The sequence below is a fragment of the Corvus kubaryi genome, unplaced genomic scaffold (genome assembly GCF_017639235.1).
Source record: "Corvus kubaryi isolate FWS band 111438036 unplaced genomic scaffold, C.kubaryi_AGA036_p1.0 37354, whole genome shotgun sequence".
NCBI lineage: Eukaryota > Metazoa > Chordata > Aves > Passeriformes > Corvidae > Corvus > Corvus kubaryi.
In genome coordinates, this window is record NW_024581116.1 from 5,202,073 (window position 1) to 5,224,289 (window position 22,217).

Here is a 22,217-nt window from a genome sequence, read left to right on the forward strand (position 1 = left end):
CTCCATCAGTGCCTGGTGGGAACAGCAGCTCGGATATGGGGTTACCTGATCACCAGCAGGAACTCTCAGGGAGGTGGGTAACCTTGGAAGGTTTCAGCAATATTGTTAGGCAGGAAAGAGGATCAAACTGGGAAGAAAAGACTGGGTTGATGGTTAGACTTGATGATCTTAAAGGTTTTTTGTAACTGTAGTGATTCCATGATTTTATGACTGGTGACCAGTTCAGCTACTGACTGCCAGTAACCAGCCCAGTGTGGAAGATTTGGGCTGCCCTTGCTATACTCAGCAAGGACAAGGAATTGGACATGGTTTGCATTACAGAGCACTACCCAGTACACTTAACTCTGTTACCCTTCTCTTTTCTTCCCCTATTTGTTGGAATTGCCTGTGTGCAGGTGGGGAAGTGCTGTCCATTAGGCACCCAGCTGGTTTAATCCAATCTCCCATATTCTTACTACTGTATTTGGATATTACCTGAAGGAGAACCCCTGGAGACTGAACCTGGACCCTGTTACTGTCAATCAGCAGGAAGGCAAGAGGTTTACATTAGATTGGCATTTAATCTGAATGGTTGTCAACATAAGAATTTGCTTCTTTCAGTCACATATTCTGAACATAAGTCATTCAGTCACATGCCTGAATATAAGGCATAGACATCATTTAAAACTGACGGGGAGACATACAAATCTCATTCATTTTACTGCACCAACACTGAGCCCTAAGAAAAGAAAGTTACAAAAATAATCTTATCCTGCACTTAATCATCCATTCATTTGACTTACAAAAATACATCCATTTTCTCAACAAAATTACAACTCTGATAGTGAAATAAAATAATGAGATTTTCAAAATAGAAAAATAGTCTGCTTCACTTAATCTACAGAAGCGTTCTCTTTTCTTTTGGCAGTTCCCATTGCTGCTACCATATGCAAAGTGAGGACTGAGTACATTTCAGTGAGATAAAGATCACATTGTCTCTCTGGAGAAGAAAGAAAACAGTTTATAATCAACCAAGTTTACCTTCCAAGAGTCTGAATTCAGACTGGCTGTTACACAGTTTTAGAGGCAACTGCCACAACTGATCTAGAAATAATAGCTTAAGCCACATTCAAATGACTCCACTCAACCCCAGCCAGCAGTTTCTGCAGCCCTTTTATTGCTGGACTACGTATTCAGTTTATATAAACCGACACAGACTCATTGCCTTGTAGCTACAGCTTTGTAACAGCTGAAAACATAACCCATTAAAAAACATTAACAGCCTTTACTGGGGATTCTGGTTATTTTTAAACATGACTATTCAGAAATACCCAAATATTACAGAATAAATCGAATGCCCTAAACTGCTCTCTGTGATGTTTTGGAGCTATGTAATATTGCTACATAACTTACCTACTTCCAAATGCAACAAATCTGCTATTTCAAATTCCATCAGACTCAAAATTGTAAACAGGCTTATGGTTTTTATTGTTGTAAATGCATATGCCTCAGGCATACCTATCTTGGTTTGTCCAAAAACCAAAACAAGAAAAAAACCAAAAAGCCCCAGCCTTAGATGGAAACTCAACAGAAATCTTAAATGCAGTTAACTTTTACCCACACACACTCAAAATATATCCTTAGAAGCTCCTCATGATTAAGTACTTTGCTAAATAAGGACAGTTCATAAGGCCTTTGACTTCAAACTTGCCTGACAAGGTTTCAGTACCAAACTTAATGAGACACTCCATGCTTGCATTGATTTTACTTCACAGTGCCCTTCAGCAAAAGCTTTCTCAGTTTCCAGTCCCAGCACTGTGAGCCACTACCCAGATGGCCCTGAGCAAATTACAGGTGGCCACTTCCACTTTCTCCAGGTGCTCCCTGACAGCAGCAAGCTCATTCTCCAAAGGCACTTCTGGTACAGCAAAAAGGCACCTCTCACAGAGACACACAGTGAAGGCAGTGGGATGAAATTCCTGTCTTGTCTTGCGTTTTGCTAATTTCTTCAAGGTGAACAAACCTCTTGGATTCCTCCCTCTTTCAGATTTATATATGTCCTCAGAACCCAATCATTTTAGCTTAAGCTTGGAGCCAGTTTCTGGAGGTCTCTGTACCTGCACTGATTACAGAAGCCAGGAATGAACAGGTCTGAACTGCAGTGCTCCAGAAGGTGCCTGAGGTTTGGTGTGTCTTTCATATAAAAACTGTGCTCAACAGTGTACATCTAGAAATGAGGGTCCAGTTGATGTATCTAAAGCATGATACCATCCCTAACTGAAAAAAACCACCATTTAAAAGGCATGTGTAGCCTCATTATTACAAAATAGGTGCAAGCTGAGATTAATACCCATGCCATGGTGTTTCCTGAGGTAGAGAGCCTACACCATGTGAGAAATGGGTATCATGATTACTTAAAGGCCAAAATTTAAAGATATTTAAATTACATAATTTTGGGAAGGGACTACTGATTTTGTATATCCTATGGGGAGATGCTGATTTTGAAAATGTTTTCATTCTCTGACAGAGATCAGTTTATAGGTTTCAGAAGCAAGAAACATGGGTAGTGGGAAATGTAGGGTTGTATTTCTTACAGAGTCTATAAACTTAAATTACCTGAAAATCTCTTTCAAAAAAAATGGAAAAAAAAATCATCAGAACATGTCCGCACCAGTGATTTGCTTCATTTCAAAACAAAATAAATCCTAACTTCATATAGTATACTTCAGGTTCCCAAGTGCTTTCCAAACACAATAGCGTGCGATTTATAGGTAGAGATTGTGCTCAAAAGCCACCCCAGCCTCCAAGGGTGAAGTATATTGTGAGTTAATATTTGGGCGGTGCATCATGAATTGGACTCCATGACCTTGTGAGTCTTTTCCAATTCAGAACATTCAAAAATTCTCTGGTCACATTTACACTTTTTTTCCCCTTGACCTATAAATGCATAAAATCTCCCATGAACAAGATCACAGCTTCCCATTAATCGTTGGAAAACAAACAAAAAACCCCCAAGCCTTCAATAGCTTGCATTTCTGAATGTGTGTAATGTCTTTTTTAGCACAATGCGTGGAGTTAGGTGTATATTTGCACAAAGGTGTCCTCTCTTGATTTCATTACTGACTATATCAGAATCATCCTTTGTCCTTTTTGATAAAACGCAAGGAGAAAAAGACCTGGGAAACTCTCACAGAGTTTTTTGGTGGGATGTAAGCCTGTATTTGGAAAGTTCAGAGCATTCAGACAGAGGTGTCCTTTTTGTGGTTGTCCAAGTTATCTGTGCTTTGATGGCTCCTCCTGTTAAAAGCAGAACAAATGATACATGAACACACTTCTGTCTTTCACTGCTGACTAATCAAGCTGAGCATGGCAGTCTCAAACAGCTGAGAACCTCCAGCAAGGTGTGGTTGTTCTGGACACTGAAGTTCCTGAACAGAGGGACCAGCCCCATTTTAGATTGTTTACCCTGTCTCCTCCAGTCTGCAGAGAGGCCTGTGTCATATCTGCCAACCCCACGCACATATCTTGGATATCTTAGGGCATGAATTGGTCCCAGACACTCATGCTTAGGTCTTAGAATGGATTCCTTAGCATGGAAATCAATTCCCAATTCCAGTAAATTGGGATAATAAAATCAAGACAGAGTAACAACCTATTTTTTTGGTATTTTACCCATCAGTCTGCCAGGAGTGTCCTTACATATGTCAAGGACTCAAGACTTGACAGAAGTGAATGAATTTGAGCTAGACAAGATTTTCTTTGGAGAAGGAGAAAAAGGGAGGAAGGAGAGTGATAGCGTAATAGGAGAAAGAATAGCTCAAAGCTGATCTCTCTTTTTCTCCCACAGTCTTTTCTGCCTACGCCTCTAAATGGTTTGGATATTTCTTGTATTCCATAAACACCAAGAATGCAGTCAACAGTATAATTTTCTTCTGTATAAAAGTAAATTGTAACTATTCACATTTTCCCCAGAAATTTAATCTATGTAGAATATTCCTCATTTCTGGCCTGAAACAATGTACCACAATAGTGCTTTGTGAGCCACTCCAGAGAAAAAGTAAAATAGAGCAGCTGAAATTTCTGATAAATGGTCTTCTAAGCAGGTTGTACTGCACTACAAAAAAAGAGATACTGGAACATGTCATGGCACCATTCCATTAATAATTTGACTAAGAGCACATTGTTTTATTTTGTTGTAAGGAATATCTATATTCTTATTATAAAACAATAATTTTCCCATTATGATTAAGAGGTGCAGTGGTGGCATTGCTGCTGTTTTACTGCCAGTCCAAACCTACCTTAGCTCTTCAAGGGCAAGCTTTGTTTCTTTCCGACTTTCTTCAGTGATCGGGTAGAAAAGGAGTATAAATAAACCTAAAAGGATGAGGATGGCAGGGACTGCTCCAATGAGGAGTTTCAGAGTGAGGATCACATCATCTGACTGTCTGCATATCCCTGGCTTGTATCCAGTAAACCTAAACAAATGGAAACAAGTGGTGTGTGTGTATATCCAAAGCTAAAAGGCTGTTGTTCACCTGAAGGCTTCCTTCTCTCCCCCAACACTCTTCAAGACTTTTCTCCCATTTTCCCTAAACCTCTCTTTTTTCCTTCTTCCCACTACATTTCAAATAATGTTTTTCAAACCTCATTTTTGTGCTTGACTTCAGATAACTGCATTATCTCTGTATTTTCTTGTTATTATATGTAACATTAAAGTTAATTGTTGCTGTTGAAATTGGTCAAATTACTTGCATACTTTTAAAGAAAGGATTGTGGAATCCCATGTAAGGAAATAAACTGATGCCCAGCAAGTTCCACCTGAACATGAGGCAGAACTTCTTTCCTGTGCAGTGACCGAGCACTGAACAGATTGCCCAGAGAGGGTATGGAGTCTCCCTCACTGGAGATATTCGAGAACCATCTGGACACAATCCTGTGCCATGTGCTCTGGGATGACCCTGCTTAAGCAAAGAAAGTTGGAACCAGATGAGCCACTGTGGTCCCTTCCAGCCCTACCCATTCTGTGATTCTGTGATTCTGTGATTCTGTGGTTCTGTGAAGTTAATCTCTTACATGTTTCCTATTAATATTCAGCAAACTATTCAAGCTCTGCTTTAAAAGCATGCAAGTAATTTGACCAATTTCAACAGCAATAATTAACTTTAATTTAAACACACACTTAAGCACTCATCTCAAGATAGACAAATTTACTCAAGTGCTCCGAGTTAGGTACGCACACTTCATTGATTCAGGGCTTCCATGCAGTCCCACAACTGTTGATATACTCAAATTCCGATTCCAAATTTGTGGAATGAGTTTTTCCTCTGAACATCCACCTAATGAAAGCTACTGCTCATTTGGCATCACTCTGTTTTCTGTGTTCTCCCACAAACATCTGCTTTGGCAAATTGCTGGGACCCAACTGGAATGCAATTGAAAAGGGGCTAATTGGGGAACAGTGAATTGTTTGAGGGTTTTAGCAATAAGCAGCTAAAATTCCTAAGCCCAAAATGTTCAGCCAAGCATTGCCTGTTATTTAGCAATTTCCGCTTAAGGCCCCAAAGCATAACATTCTGGTTACCAAAACCTAATCTGGAGTCAAGGGCTAGATTTCCCTTCTAAGTGTTTATTGTGTGCTGCAGCAGGGACAGGCACAGGCCCTTTCTGCCAGGTCTTGCACAAAGGTAGGGCAGGGGATGCCTGGCCACTTTCTCAATCTGGTCAGAACAGACAAGACAAAGTGGAAAGAGACCATAAACCATCTCCCAAAGTGACATGGTCTAGGTGATGGACAGAGCCGTGAGAAAGGCTGTTCCTGGCTCTGATCAGTATCCAGTTCCCTAAAACCGTGCAGGAATTGATCCATTTATGAAATGATCCTTTTATGCTGAAGAGGCTACTGGCACCCCTGAAAGCACTCAAATCCATGCAAAGACTTACAAGCTCATAGAGATAGTCCAGTCCAGATGCAACAGGGAATGCACAAAGCAGATGTATCACCTGTGGGGAAACTTCATCTGCTGCACTTTCTTGTTTAGTTCTTTATTCATATAAGCCACTAAAATTTACATGAGTAATTGAAAAGAGGAAAATCTAAAGGAAAGTCAGGTTTTTCTGAACAGAAACATGTCAGGGCAGGTAACCTAATGCTCAGTTGTCTGGCCTAGATGGCAACAATCCTGTCTTTAGTGGTCAGCCATCTGGAGCTGCTGGCACTTTCAAGCTCAGGGCATGAAGGCAATTAACTCCACAGGGTAAAAGTGCTGTAACCTCAGAATGCTTTCAGAGTAGATCCACTAAGTGGAAACACAGTGTTACTTACTCCAGTCCTGCTGCAGAAATTCCTAAGCCAATTCCTGCTGACATCTTGGTAAAAAAAACATAAGAAGAATAGAAAATGGTTTCATGTCCTTTTCCATGGGGATTCTGCAGGCGAAAGTTATCAACAACATCAGGCAGCATTGACCTAGAAGTGAGCCAGATAAAAGAAAAACTCAAGCCCAAATTTCTTTTCAAAGTCCAAACTTAATGAAATAGAGCACAGCCCTCCTCCATTTTTAAGCTGATTGATGTAGTCATGCACATGAAAGAATCCAGTTCAAAAGGTTCTACTGCTGGAAAGGAGGGCAAAAAATGTGTAAGAAAAGCATGGCCACATATTAAAATGTAGAAAACCACAGAAAAGCCATCAAACACTTGAGAGGTGACAGAATTTCCTGGTCTGCCTGTCATTCCAATCAGAAGTTGTGATGTTAAAAAAAGAGCAACAAAAAACCCCACGTTTCTTAATATTTCAAGGGACTCTGAATCTCTGAATAGTTGCACTCTGAAATAACTCTTTTGACAAGGTAAAAACATTTTCAGAGACCAAATGAAACCTATTCTCTCTCTACTTCAAAGAGACTGAATTTGGTAATGGGGAATTAGAATGGAAGCTGCTCAAATGTCAATTGCGAATTGACTTTTTATTTCCAATATATATAATCATTTACAGTTGGAAAAAAAGGGCTTCTCAGCCTCTGTGCAGAAAAGCTTATGTAGTTTGACAACTTATTTCAAACTATGTATGCCATGATCTGTTGGAGTTTTCAGGGCATTCTACAAACAGATTATGAAAAACAGTGCCTTCAGCAATGGTCTTGCTTTCTGGTTAATGTGACCTCAATAATAATTATTTAATCTGAAGAGGAAATGTCCTGCCATGGTTATCTTTGAGTAGTTTTTCTGCACTTATTTTCAGTCCTCAAGTGCAAAGAACCTTAATTCTTGGTTTCTTTTAATAACCTAACAATAACCTCGTGTTATCTCATCTGTAACAGAGGACTGCTCAAGCAGGGATACACAGAATCATGGAATGGTGTGACTTTCCATTTGAAGGGACTTTCAAAGATCATCTTATTCCAACCCCCCTGCCATGGGCAGGGAGACCTTCCACTAGACCAGGTTGCTCCAAGCCCCATCAAACCTGACCTTGAACACTTCCAGGGATGGGATATCCACAGCTTCTCTGGGCAACCTGTGCCAGGGCCTCACCATCCTCACAGTAAAGAAATTCTTTCTAAAACATAATCTAAATCTATCATCTTTCAGTTTAAAGCCATTTCCCCCATTGTATAACAACGTGCCCTTATAAAAAGTAAGGTTAGACATAGTTTCCCTTGTGTGTCCTCTGCTACATTCTTAATTGCTCATCATTAACTGATTTGCCTAACTTCATAATTCCTGAAGCAATGTTATCACACATTCTATAGTTACTTAGATTATTGATTAATTTACGTACTCTTATGTACAAAGAGCAACTACAGTTACAGTAGGTGTAATCTGTTAACAACAGGGCAACCAAGCTCACATCATTGCAAATAGCATCCACTATAAAACCAAAAAAAGATTCTTGGAAGATGTGACTCTTGCCATATTCTTCCTCTTTCAGAGGCAAATTCCATGGAGTAGTACATACATTTAACGCAAAAATACATTAATTCCCCACCTCAAATGTAAAATTCTCCTACCATGGCAACAGAAGAGATGCTGCAATGCTCAGACCAGAGATGAAGGCCACGAAGTAAGCCAGGATCAGGTTTGGAATGGTCACTAACATGACTGCAAAAGGAATCATCCACTGAAGAAGAAAAGCATTATATCTGAGTTTCAGCATGCACTGCTCAACGCTATACAGATTGTTCCCTTCCAAATACAAAACTATGTTACAGAACAGTTCACACACAACAATGTCTCATACTTCAGTATTTTGATGAAATAGCATTTCCAAAGAGCCCTGAGTCAGCCTGTACTTAACTATCCAGAATAATTGGAGAAACGTAGGACAAGTGGTAGTAGTGTTGTCTCTGTCAGCAGTATTAGGGCTACAACTGAACAAGTAAATTAAGCAGACCCAAGAGCCTATTTACCAGTCTTGAAGCCAACACACAGACCCTGGCCACATTCATACTCCTAAACATTCATGGTCTCCAGAAGACCTACGGCCATATAAATACTTTTTGTAAAGAGCCCTGAAGTGGTTGATTCCCAAACTGTGCCCAGGTAGAATAACAGAATGGTTTGGTTAGGATGGGACCTTTAAAGATCATCTCGTTCCAACCCCGCTGCCATGGGCAGGGACACCTTCCACTAGACCAGCTTGCTCCAAGCCCCATCCAAGTGTTCAAGCCCTGGCCTTGAACACTTCCAGGGATGGGGCATCCACAGCTTCTCTGGGCAACCTCTGCCAGGGCCTCACCACCCTCACAGCAAAAAATTTCTTCCCAGAATCTAATCTAAACCTACCCTCTGTCAGGTTAAAGCCATTCCCCTTTGTCCTATCACTCCATGCCCCTGTAGGAAGTCCCTCTCCAGCTCTCTTGTGGCCCATTTAGGCACTGGAAGGGCCTCTAAGGTCTCCCCAGAGCCTTCTCTTCTCCAGGCTGAACAAACTTAGCTCTCTCAGCCTGTCTTCATAGGAGAGGTGCTCCAACCCTCTGATCATTTTTGTGGTCCTCCTTTGGACTCACTCCAGCAGGTCCACATCCTTCTGAGGTTGTAGGTCCCAGAGCTGGATGCAGCATGGCAGGAGGGTGCTCACAAAAGTGGAGCAGAGGGGCAGAATCACCTTCCTCAGCTGCTGCCCACGTTGCTTTTGAAGCGTTTAGTTTTGCAGGCTGCAAGTGCACATTGCTGCGTCATCTTGAGTGTCTTGTCAACCAACACCCCCGTTTCTTTCCCCTCAAGGCTGGTCTCAATCCATTCTCCACCCATCTTGTATTTGTGCTTGGGATTGCCCTGATCCAGGTGCAGGATCTTGCACTTGACCTTGATGAACTCCATGAGGTTCCCACAGTCCCACCTCTCAAGCCTGTGCAGGTCCCTCAGGATGGCCTCCCTTCCCTCCAGCGTGTCACCTGCAGCACACAGCTCAGTGTCACCAGCAAACCTGCTGAGGGTGCCTCAGTCCACTGTCCATGTCACTGACAAAAATGTTAAAGAGAGCCAGTCCCAATACAGACCCCTGGAAATGACACTCCTCACTGGTCTCCACTTGGACATTGAACCATTGACTACAACTCCTTGGGGCGCCACCATCCAGCCAATTCCTTATCCACTGAGTGGTCCATCCACCAAATCCATGCCTCTCCAGCTTACAGACAAGGATGTCATGCAGGGCAGTATCAAATGCTTTGCACAAATCCCGGTAGACACTGTCAGTTGCTCTTCCTTTATCCATGAGCACTGATAATTCTTGGGAGACTGCTAATCAGCTTGGGCAAAGATTTTTCTGCCAGTTGAGTAACAGAGATGACCAAATGTCAATTTCTATTTTAGGCCAGTGGAACTATTTAATTTACTATTAGAGACGATGCCTTAAAACATCCTCACACTGCATTTCAAGGGGAGTAGCAGGGCTTCAGTGGTCATTTTAAACTGTAAATATACCATTTCACAGATCACCTTCAGTCTTGAATGAGGAAGAATTTGCTTTCATTTCCAATGACTCCTTTAAAGCCATATACATACTCAGCAATAACTAAACCCAAAATTCAGGGTGTTTTACTCCACTCTACACAGCCGGATCCACTCAAGACATTGCATGCCAAGTCACAGAGGTTACCCTCAAAACCAAATTAATTTGGGATGCTTGGGATTTGTGTTCTGGCAGCAGTCATAGTCACTAGATTTCTTCAACTTCAACTTGAAGCAATGGGCTTACAGGATTGAAAATCCACTATTTTAAATGCTGATTGAATGCCTACTGCCCAGCTGTCCTATACCCATCATATGCTCCATCTCCCACGCCTGTGAACAGGCACAGCAGCACATGTAGAATCCTGAACCAGGGGCTTATCTACAGGGCTTTTTAATGATGGGGGATTAGTTTAACATTAAGTGTTTCAATCCTCTACATGTGCAGGTTGGGAGCTGAGGGTATGAGAAGAGCTTTCACAGAGAGTGATTCCCCTAAGCACTGCTATTTACAGTTCTGTATGATAAGTGATTCTGGGAGTCCTGGAGCCTAATCCATTATGTTTATGTTTTAAATGCATTTCCCATCTAAAGCATTTGCTCCCAAGTTAAGGAGGCAGAAAATAACCTTTCCTGACTGCAAGTTCCCAGCATAGGCAGATAATCCTTGCATTAGCCCAGTGTTGTGGCAAAATCGTTATTTCACCACAAGAGAGCACTCCAGCAATACAAGATTTTATGTTGTCTATAAGCAATTTTATGACTGCCTTATGCTCCACATGGGGCACCCACTCAGAAACCAAAGCACTTAAACAAAATTCTAGATCAATAATAATAATCATTGTAACTGTAATTTCCTAGAGAAAGAGAAGCAGGGCCAGCAGGACTGAGGTTACAATGCCCTAAAGTCTTGCTCGCGCAGCGGCATCGCAGTCGTGGGGGCAGTGCTCCCACTGCAATAAGCAGCTAATGCAGCTCCTTCTTTCTTACTTGTAAAGCAAATACTCTGTTATTGGCATCTGCTCCCTCATCACAGGGCTGCTGCCCTCTGAGTTATAAACAATATCCTACAGTTATCCCATGCCTTCCATCCGTTCCCTGGCAGCACTGTGGAAGGTGACCCTGCTGGGATGCTGAAGGTGGTACTGGTCTGTGCAGCAGCACATTATGAAGGGCAAATCAGGAAAAGGTGCAGGGAGGATGTGAGTGGAAACAGGATGGGAGAGTGGAAACAGGATGGGAAAGTGGAAACAGGGCTGCAGAGCCTGGATTCATCCAAAGGCATCTCTCCATGCTGCACAGTGCTCATAGATGGCAAGTAAACAATTGCATATCTGTGAAGAGGTGTTTTTATTTTTACTAAATCCTCCAAAACCCACAGCCAGAAGGTATTATTGGCTAGGATGGAAGCTGGAGTTGTGGGAGAGAGCCGTCTTCTGCTTTTAGACACCTTGCCAAAACTATGAACCAAGAAGACACCACACTTCTAAAAATTTCTCATGACAACTTCACCTCCAGTCACCATCTGAGACTTATTGAATGTAAGTTCAATGCTTGCTCCATGAGGGCAGAGCAGACACCTAAATGAACACAGCATGTGGAAGCTGAAGGAAATAAATAGAAGAGAATAATTTCTAGCCTGTGCACCCACCTGGTTGTGGGAAGAATGCTATCAAGGATCCTACTTGGGAGCAGGATAATTCCTGATAATTCCAAAAAGTCTTTAGATACTTAATCAGTAGTTAGACTTGTTGGCCACGTCTTGTGGAGGAATGGGTAAAAAAGGAGAAATATCAGTGGAAGAAAGCCAAGATTCTTGTTGCTTATCTACCAGCTTCTAACCTCTTTCAGGGTTCTCTTCAACATTAGGATCACCTTAACAGGAAAAATTAGTCTGGAGCACTGTGACTATTTCTTTCAGGAAACTGAATTTCCAATCACATATTCACCCTGAAAACTGAGTGAGGTTTTAGAGAAGAAAAATTTGTTTTCTCCCCTGTCTCCTTCCCTTCCAGTAGACCATTCCCCAATGACAAACTCAGGAGCCTTAAATGATGTGCTTTTATTTCATACTGGGAGAGAACAGGTTAGTTGTACAGATCACACAAGGTGGTAGCATAGGAAGCTCCTGTGATGCATTGTCAGACACTAAATCCATCACTGAGCACACACTGAGTCCCCTGAGAAATGTCTACAAGGTGAAAGAGAGAGGTGGCTTTTTTTCAATCCATCCCCCACTTAGACCATAACAGTCAAGCAACTCAACTGTAAAATTAAGTTAAACCATGTTTACAGAGGTGCTGACAGGCTTTCCAGTCATGTAAAACTAAATTTGTAGAGCCAAGTTGGTTGAAGAAAGCATTTTTTGTAGCCAAGTAGACAGAGGAGGAGATTTCCTAAGGAGGAAATCTGCATTCTCAGGTCTAGTCAATGGGCCAATAGTGCTTTTGGCAATTCTCTTTGCTCAAGTGGTAAAAAGAAATAAGGATGGGGCTTGGATTCCAGATGCCTACTTCAAAAAACATAACAATTCAGCATATTTGGAACTTGGGTCTTTAAGTTACTTCTGATTCTCTGGAAGTCATTCCAACACAGCTTTTAATTTCAAAAATTATACCTGTTCAACGCTATTCAACAACTGTCACCAGACCTAAATTTTTCAGCTTTGTTCAGATTTTGACATATAGCTTTGGGCTGGTTTTTTCAAATCCTCCTGCTTTGTTGTGCACAAGGCAATTTTTCTTTCCTCTTTCATAAGTAATTGAAGGTAAACAGGGGGAAAATGGTGAGGAACCAGCCTATACAATAACTCACCGAGGATGATGACAGAAAATTGCTGCTGTCTGCACTAAGTAAGGGACTTAAAATAATCCATCAGTGACAAGGGCAGGCTCACTGAGCTGGCTTTGCAGAGTTGTGTCACAGTTAAACCAGGCTTCTTTTCTCAGGTAGGTCACCTTTTCGTTACTTCACTAATAACTGTCCCTCCCTATTCAGAGGGATGGGAGTGCTCCTAGAGGAGGACGTGTAACAGAGTTTTGTTTCCTTGCCTGGGACCGAATTACCAATGCAAACACCTCAGCACCATATAACAAGGACAAAACAAGCCTTGTACAACAGATAACTTGTCAACGTGAGGCAACTCAGATCTGAATTTATAAAACTTCACTAAGACTCAGTTCTGAGAGCAGTCAAATGAGGAGAGCTTGTGCAGATTCTTAAATAAACTGGGGCCTCCCTATGGCATCAATTCATTTCTCAAAAGTTTCACTTGGAAACTTGGAATCTGTCTGAAATTTGGTATAATGATTTAAAACAAACTCTGAAACTGAGCAAATTCACATAGATTGAGCTTATAAGCACTTGAAAGAGCTCCTGAGTGGCTCCAGTTGTCAAATGAAATGAGCACAAGCAGAATTCTTTTTCTCAGAGCATTTGCTTACCGAAATCCCACATGCTGCACACTTCTTGCCAAATCTCTGCAGAAACTTCTGCCAGAAGGGAACGCTCACAGCTGCTGATACCTACAAGGGACAAAAAACGATATCTGTACTGTGCTTACTGCCACTGTCTTCTTCAGCTCTAGCGTTCACAGGCATCTTTTTGTCTAGTACATAAAGGCCTGAAAGGAAGGTGAACATGAAGATTACTGGTTTTCCTCATCCTTTGAGTGACTTTTTAAAATTCATTGTTAAGCTATACATGAGAGGGTTTTCCACAGTCAAATATCAGAAGACAGTGTCTTAAAATTTCCTTTCCTAATGCGAGCCACAGCAGTCAAAGCTGTGCTCAGTCATTGAGGTTCAGACATACTGCAAATAGTCACACTTTGTGCTAATGCCTTTTGCCACATTGCCTGAACCTGACAAATGATGAGTGAATTTAGCTCTACCCCATGGTACAGGAAGAAAGATGAAGTGCAAGATAAACTTATCCTAAGATATACTTAGAGTTAGCATTCCATACTATGTATCCCTCATTAGGAACAATCTGTAAGAGAAATAGTTGCTTGCAGTAAACATTGCTGTTTCAGATACTGAAATACTCACCCATAGCAGCAACAACCACAAGCAACATAGTACCAATGCACTGAAGTACTGCCACTAATGGCAGCCTTACACTATACCTTTATTTAAATGTCATCTAATTGTTACAGTTATATTTCAGTCTTTGCTTACTTTAACTCTACTGTCTCTTGTCTCTGTTCTTGGTGACCATCACTCGCAGAGCCTTAAGATAACCAACACTCCTCTTTTGCAGACCCTTAAGATAACCAACACCTTGGTTTTAATGTTTTTGGAAAAGATATGTCTTATAATTTGGGAAAGGATAAGTATCACCTAAGCAAGCAGAATTCTATCTCTGTATGTCAAGAAAAAAGGTTCTGTACAAGGGTCTTTTTATCATGCTGCCAATTGCTCTAGAGAGGAATCTTCATATTTCTGGATATTTTAAATATTTATCCTTGCAAGCTGCCTAGCCCAGAAGAGTCGTGTGTATGAATATGCAAATTAAAGTTGTTTAATTTTCAGCACATAAGATTGGGGAAAGGGAAAAAGCTGGTAAAATTCCAGACCTCCTTTCTAGAAGCAGCTTTTGCCCTTTATAGGAGCAGAAAATTGCTTACAGGTAAAAACAACCAGGAATGAATTAAAAGTTCCAAACCACTATATTTTTAGAAGTACAGCAGGGAACACCAACTTTATTTCAAACAGACAATGCAAAAGAGAGTGTAGCTTCCTAACAGCTCTGCTGAGACACAAAACGCTTCTTGTCTTCTGTTACTTTGTGCCAAAGCCCAGTGAGAACCAGGTAACATTTGGGAGAGAAGTACAACTCACCAAGATGGTCACCACCAAATACTGGAAATGATTGCGGAGGCCAGCAGCGTGAGTGCAGAACAGGACAAAGTTGCCCTGCTCCAGCTGTTGAAGACATTTGGTGACCACCAAAAGAGAAAGGAAAATTAAAAAAAAAAGACAAAAATGACATCACATGCCATATTAGTTAAATACAGTCGGTGACTGATGTGTTAAATGTAGGATTTGGGAGTCTCATTCATCCCTTGTTTGCAACAATTTAAAGAAGCAGTAACTGTCCCGTTATCACTGGAATAACGTGCCAGTAATGCTGGGGTAAACAAGAGGTAAACCACACCTAACAGAGCATAAAACTGACCAAAACAGTAATGGCCCTATGAAAGGATTCTGTCTCGAGGCATTATTCCCTATGTCCCATGTGCCTTTTGTTGTCACAGCTACAGACTACTGCAAGAAACTGCCCTCTCTTTTCCGCAGCAAGGCCATGAATCTTTCTCTAGAAGCTCTGACTCTGAAACAAGTAACTTTTCAGCTGCAGTAACACTCCTGCCAACTTTCTGTGGTAAAGCAGCTGGTTTTGTATGCAGCCTCAGATATGGAGTGTAGCTTTGGGTCAGGTATCTCCCTACGTCTGAATCCTCATCAGATGGAAGGACCTAACTGCAGTGTGTTATATGACAGGTGAAGCCAGTGCCACCACCGTGCTTCTGCAGAACTCAGGGGACTCTGAACACCTGAATGTGATGGAGGGCCAGCTCCAGCAATTCTGCAGAAGTGGAGTGACAGAGGAGAATTTAATACTCATGCCACAGCAGCATGATCAATTCTTGCTCCTTTGTGTACTTGTAGCTTACAGGTGGCCAATCATATGTATACAAATTAGGATATTCAAAAAGTTGTATCCCATCTCTATTATCACAAAAGCCTTCCCTAGTTTGTGTCCCTGTTTATGCTGCCTTAATTTTAGACATAGGATATCATATTCTGGAATTATGCCAATGCATCTTTACCTTCCCATTCCTTTACTGATCCATTCTCTAAAGTCCACAATATCAGTGTCCCTCCCTCAAATAACAGCAGCAAGGGTTGCTCATGCTGGCTGAGCTGGAGTAACATAGCTTCCAGCTTCTGCCTCCCTTCACGCCTTCCCTTCAGTCTGCACAAATAGCAAAACAAAGAGATATGAACTGACAGAAAATCTTTTCCTCTCTGGGTGTTGTCAGCAAGTAGTTGGCTGCCAGCAACCAGATGTGCTCTCTATCCCTGCTGACTGAGTGGATGCTGGAAGGATGTGGACAATAAGGGACCTTTCATCTTTCATCTTCTCCCTGTCCCTGCAGCTGGTCACAGTACCTCCAGCTCCCAGATATGAGTAGAAATAACTTCTGCTATTGTTTCTCACCTTTCAGTATTCCAGCAAGGACTAACAGATGCTGTGCCCAAATCCAGGCCAACAAAAAAGTTCAGTGCTTCTTTGGCAAACAAACTTTTAAGCAGCCCTTCTAAGGAACTTAGTAATTCACCAGGACTTCTGGTGAGCACAGACTGCTCTCTTACATGTCATACTCCTGCCTTCTGTCCTGATATTCATTTGATCAATGGTTCACGTGACTAAGAGTCTCTTGGCAAAAATGTGACAATTATTTGCTTTTCAAAATAAAGTAAACTTCAACTGATATGTACAAGTTCACATCAAAATAACATATTCACTGAGTTGAACAAAGCTAAAAAATCAAGCTTAAAAAGCCTCCTGGACCTATGGGGAGTGAGGGTTCCTTACTGAGTGGCTTTTCTACAGCTCCTCTCTGGGAGGATGCACCACATCTTTTCATGAGAGCCACATCCAATTGCAGGTCCTCATTTCAAAATGAGCTCTACCTAACTCTGACACAGGAGAGACCTCCTGCCTTTGAATGTCTTCTTACTCTGGCCTAATGCCTTCCATCACAAAAGATTCCACAAGACCTAGTTCAGCCACTATCTGAGGGCAGCCACCTATGCAAAGGAAAGGGGCAATGGTTTAAAGCAGGGCACACACAGAGAGGAGCAGACAGAAGAGAAAAGGCATTTTCTAAGCAATTGAAACCACAGGAAACTGTTGATGGATAACACAGAATGACCCAGTCTGGGTCACTGGGACTAGTTCTTCACCTTTTATGAAAAAAAAAAAAAAAAGGAAAAGAAAAGGAAAGGCAAAAAAAAAAGAAAAGAAAAGGAGAAAAAAAAAAAGAAAAGGAAAAAAAAAGTCTTTAAATGGTCATGACTTTGGCTTTGCTTCTCCTTTTTAAGAACCATCTCCAGCCACACAGGACCCCAAAAGAGGACTCTGGTTCCCTACTGATTTACAGGGGAAGGCAACACCCCCTAGATCACCCCTCCAGTCACCAGCCAAAGGTTATTTGCATTTCAGACTCCCCCGTGCTGAGAGTGGAATGAGGCCAACACACAGACTGAGAGGGTCTGAAGTTACCTGAACCGCTGTTGAGATGAGAAGAAATGAAGCTGTAAGCTTCACATATGGACCATGCTTCATGGTGAGTGCAAGCCCCTTACAAAAAGGAATTGCTCTGTCTGAGTTTAAGGCATAAGGATCTAAGAGAAGCAAAATACATAAAATAAAAATCTTTTCAATAAAGGAATGTGAAATAACTATTATTAAATCAAGGCATATTTAAATGAAACTTACCATCCCTTTCCTTTACTCCAAGAAAAAGAATGACAATTCCAAGAAGATATACACCTGCTATGACCCCTGCTGCAATCATGTAAACTTTTGCCTTTCAAAAGGAAAAAAAGACATTTGAAATTGTGACAGGAGAATGACATGTCATTATGAAAATTTCAGTCCCTTCTTGGTAAGGCACCTGCAAATGAAGAAATGCCCATCTGCATACAGCCAACTGCCTGTCTGCTACCTCTCTGAAAAATGTTCACTTCTGCAGTTTGTTTATAAACCACACCTGTCTTAGGATAAATTCAGGGCATATAAGTATCTATTTCTTGAAGGAAAAAAAAAAAAAAAGAGGCTGTGAACAAAAGGGTTACTGTCTTGGCAACCTGAATGTTTTAAAAATTTGCTTATATTGAGACTAACTACAGACACACACAGTCACCTAATCAAAACCATGCATAATCCACAGAGGGATTCTAATTTTCAGTAAGTCCAGACTGCAATCTGGAACTTCATGGTGGATGGGAGAGTCCTCAGTACTGATGTAAACATAGTTACTACAGTTTTTGCATTTATACATGATGATAATAATGAATTTTAGAAATCATACTTACATGCCAATGTTTTGAGTATATGGTAGCTTGCATGCTGGTTTTCCCAGTTATTTAGGGAAATATTCAAGCAAATTCAGAAATCTTTGCTTCCTTTTATCCAGGGGAGCAAAGCCTCCAAGGATACTTCCCACACCACAAGGTCTCATTTATTGTTTCTGACTACACTGACTTTGGATTAAAGCTTTAAAAAATATTTTGCTTTAGTATGATGTAAAAATTTACTTTAGAGTGTGTTATCAAAGATAAAGTAAGTGCTGGTTAAAAGCTTTATGACACAGTGATTATTTGATAGGAAAACTGAATTCCAAATTACTGGTTATATATTGTAGATGAAATTATTATAATTCTAAGAAGAAGGTGGTAAAAAATGCAATCACAAGAATGTATTTCCAAATATAAAGACACTTAGTATAGGTGCAAACATATTCAGATTAACCATGTAAGAATAGAAGATTTTCAAGAAAACAGCTTTTGTTAAGATGTTTACATTTCAGAAAATAACATGGTGAAATAAAGGAATGTTCTTTATATGGGATAAAGGTGAGGGATTTTTTATATCAGAGACATAAATTAAGTCACAGGGTACTTTCACACTGCTGGTCATGGCCTGCACAGAATACAGAGAGCAGTAGTGGAGATGCCTGAATTCACTTAAACAAGGCAATTTCAGCCTCAAATGCAGCCTAGCCAGAAGAGAATGGTCTGAAAAAAAAGGATAGTAGCAGGACTCCTTTGTGAATTTTATATTTTATTTTTACGTATTTGTTAATTTGCTGGAAGCATTTGAATTAAATATTGTATTTCATAGGCCATCATTAAATGTAATTTGAGCTTACACTATCAAGGATACTCATGGCAGGCCAAATAAGGTTCTCCAACCCTGAACAAAACTTGTTAGCCCATCTACAACTCTATCAGTACCCATGCTTGGTTTCCAGTAATAAAGATACATTCCTAAGCTTATAGTAACAACTCCAGGAGAGCTTAAAAATAACCATTTCTTCCGTTTCCTTTTTTTCAATAATGAGCAAAATAATATCAGTTGTTCACTAAGTGGTTTTTAAAACTAGGTGTGCTCTTGAGCAGAGAAGAAATAGTCCTTGTAACAAAAAGGGTCAGGGCCATACTTCTGAAGGGCACTAACAGAAAGTCAAGATTTGCCCTCTTCTAAATATTTCCTGATGGAGTTTCTTCAAGTTCATATAATCTAGTCCTGCCTCAACTTGTAACTTAATGCCCATCAGTCATACAACCAAAATTCAAGATCCAACATCTCCTGTTTACTGTGCAATTAATTAGGTGCATATTCTGCTGTGTGTGGTGTGAACAAGGGACAGGTTTCCAGTCACACTGCAACTTCTTCAGATCTGAAAAATGTTTGTGTCTAAGAGCTTTCCCATAGTTTCCCAGTTTTAGTATCTAGTTTAATGAAAGATAATGCCTCTGCCTACAAACTCTGGCTACTTTATGCTATGGATCTTTACTAGTTTTAAAAAATAAAAAATGACTTGACATTCAACTCATTGTGAAGTTTCTTTCTCGATCTCCCTCCTACCTCAAAAAGGACAGGAAAGCACAGGTGATTAGACAGAAAGGAAATAAATCAAGATTGTGTCATTTTTTATGTGAAAGCCATTTCAGAGATTTCAAAATAGCAATTGGGGGTTTTAGTCTGAAGCAGATTCAGACAGGGAATCTGCTGTGCAATGAAATTCAGCTTGCTCCATGACTTGTCAAGCTACTCATCTTGACAATTCACAGAGGTATAATAAACACAATAGTGTTTTACATCAAACCATTGTCCCAGAAGCTAAAAAGGAAGACAGGATGATGTTCTGTGTCTTGTTAAAACACACACTACAAGTTACCAAACAAGCATCTTCCAAAACACATTAATCAGCCATAAAATGGTATGGCCACTTAGAGAAGCAGCCCAGGTGTCCTCAGACAGTTGCCCAGATCAGCTCTATGAGAAGCCTGTGCCAGAAAAAGTAAGGAACAGAGAAAGAGAATAGCGTCTGGGAATGGGGCAAGGCCAGGACTATTCCCTTTCCTGGACCACCAGTGTTGATGCCAGAGTATGCAAATTCAAAACATAGATAAAAACATGCCTTTAGCTTGTGATTTTACTGCTGCTGAAGCATGATAATAGGAGCTACTCAACCACATTAGGAAGAGCACAAATATGTACTTCCTCATTTGCATCAAGCATTTGAGATTAGATTCAGGTCAAGGAATCTTCTTCATAGGGTATTTTATATATTGGTTGGTACTTGCACTGAGAGAGCAACAGATGAAAGCATAAAAAGAAAGGATGAATCTAGCAGTTGGTAAAATGGAACCAACAATCTGCTGATTACACAAGGTAAAACCCACTCCACAAGGTAATTGTTTGATTCAGGGCCTGTTTCTAGACCACTGGAAACAATTGAAGACTATCAAATTGTGCTAACTGAGGTTTGGATCAGGTTTTAGGTTTTCCTCCCAGATATAAAACCTTCTTTGTTTCTCAAAAAAATATAAAAGTCAAGTACGAGGAGATTAATTATTTGTGAAAAATTACAGGAAAAGTCTGCCATGGCAAATTAAATAAACAAGCATGGATCCCTAGGTTCATTCCACATGTGAACCACTGAGATCTGCCCCCACTAATTGCCTGTTACCAAACATTTACTTATAACAGCGCTTTGTACCTTCACAAAAGTACAGATTCCAAATAGGACTTAGTTTCATTCACAAAATTGCCATTTATCTGTACAGGACATCTCCAGTGGTAACTCCTTTGGAAAGCAGTGTTGCTGAACTGAAAGATCCTACTATAGCCAACATTTTTTCATAGAATCATAGAATGGTTTGGGTTGGGTGGGACTTTGAAAGATCATCTTGTTCCAACCCCCTGCCATGAGTGGGGACACCTTCCACTAGACCAGGTTGCTCTGAGCCCCATCCAACCTGGCCTTGAACATTTCCAGGGATGGGGCATCCACAGCTTCTCTAGGCAACCTTGTCATTCTCATTGTAAAAAAAATCTTCCTGATATCTAATCTAAATGTACCCTCTTTCAGTTTAAAACCATTCCCCCTTGTCCTGTCACTACAAGCCTTGGTTAAAAGTTTCTCCCATCTTTCTTAAAAGCCCCCTTTTTGTACTGAAAGGCTGCAGTAAGTTCTCCCTGGAGCCTTCTCTCCTCCAGGCTGAACAAATCTCAGCCTGTATTTACAGAAGTGCTCCAACGTTCTGACAATTTTTGTGACCCTCCTCTGGCTCTTTAGCTTTTCTTTCTAAGCTTCTATAAACTGTAAATCAGCCCCTAGTGAAAACAAAGGATGGCCATGTCCCTCCCAGCTACTTTATAGGTTTGGCACCCCCTGCAAAGCTTCTCAGAGAAATTATGCTGTCACACTGAGGAGGGGTTGCAAAGACAGCAAAGATGGGAAGCACTGTTTGCAACAGGGTCACCGCCTCAGCTCCAACATCACTGATTTCAAGGAAGTCGCATTTGTGCTCATCCAGATGGATATGATATGGTATTAGAGGAACATCCCCACCCTTCTCTGTATTTTATACATTTCAATGTGTTCCCATAGACACTTACTTGATGAGACAGGGGATCTGAGGGGTCTGGAATGCTGGGAGCGTCCTGCCAGGAGTCAGTGGTGTTTAGTGAGGGATTCACAGTGCAGTGGGGAGAGACATGAGCACTGGCCACAATCTGCCCCTGAAGTGCAGCTCCAATCAAGGTCCCAAGCACTTCCATGGTCATTCCTAAAAAACAGAAGCACAAATGTGCACTGAGGATGAGAATCTTGCTCATTTGTCTCACTGAAGAGAAATGTCATCAAACAATTTCCTTTTACAGGAATGAGTAATGCAAAGAACAGCAGAACTGGAAGGTCAGTAATAGAACAGTTTCAAGGAAAAAGAGTTTTGTCATTTGTTTTTCTGATCAGCTTTGAGAAGAAGCATCCACACAAGCTGCATGAGATGCTGAATGCTGAGATTAAGAGCCACAAGGGGATAACGTGGAGATCTTTCATCTTGAGGACCAGAGTGGAACTACTTTTTAAATGCCATTTTCTCCAAAGCAGGACTTGGAGTCATGACATCAGACTATTCATCTCAAACTTGACAGTAACTTGTGAAACACTTATCTAATCAGACCTCTGAGTCCTCCAACTG

The 22,217-nt window shown here is 40.9% G+C and overlaps 1 protein-coding gene across 2 annotated transcripts in view; it reads right to left on the reverse strand.

Moving 5' to 3' along the window:
- Positions 1-540: 540 nt before the first annotated feature.
- The window catches only part of MFSD2B (major facilitator superfamily domain containing 2B), a 39,039-nt gene continuing 17,362 nt past the window's right edge, over positions 541-22,217 (reverse strand). The window contains exons 5-13 of one of the 2 annotated variants that reach the window (XM_042032865.1): positions 21,634-21,803; positions 17,440-17,530; positions 17,224-17,345; positions 14,775-14,858; positions 13,377-13,457; positions 7,989-8,098; positions 6,302-6,445; positions 4,278-4,454; positions 541-3,276 (exon numbers count right to left, since the gene is read on the reverse strand). In XM_042032865.1, the coding sequence (XP_041888799.1) occupies positions 3,219-3,276; positions 4,278-4,454; positions 6,302-6,445; positions 7,989-8,098; positions 13,377-13,457; positions 14,775-14,858; positions 17,224-17,345; positions 17,440-17,530; positions 21,634-21,803 (1,037 nt within the window). In that variant the 3' untranslated portion in view covers positions 541-3,218. Of the gene's footprint in view, positions 3,277-4,273; positions 4,455-6,301; positions 6,446-7,988; positions 8,099-13,376; positions 13,458-14,774; positions 14,859-17,223; positions 17,346-17,439; positions 17,531-21,633; positions 21,804-22,217 lie in introns of those variants that run through there. The other variant, XM_042032864.1, reaches the window with a different exon arrangement.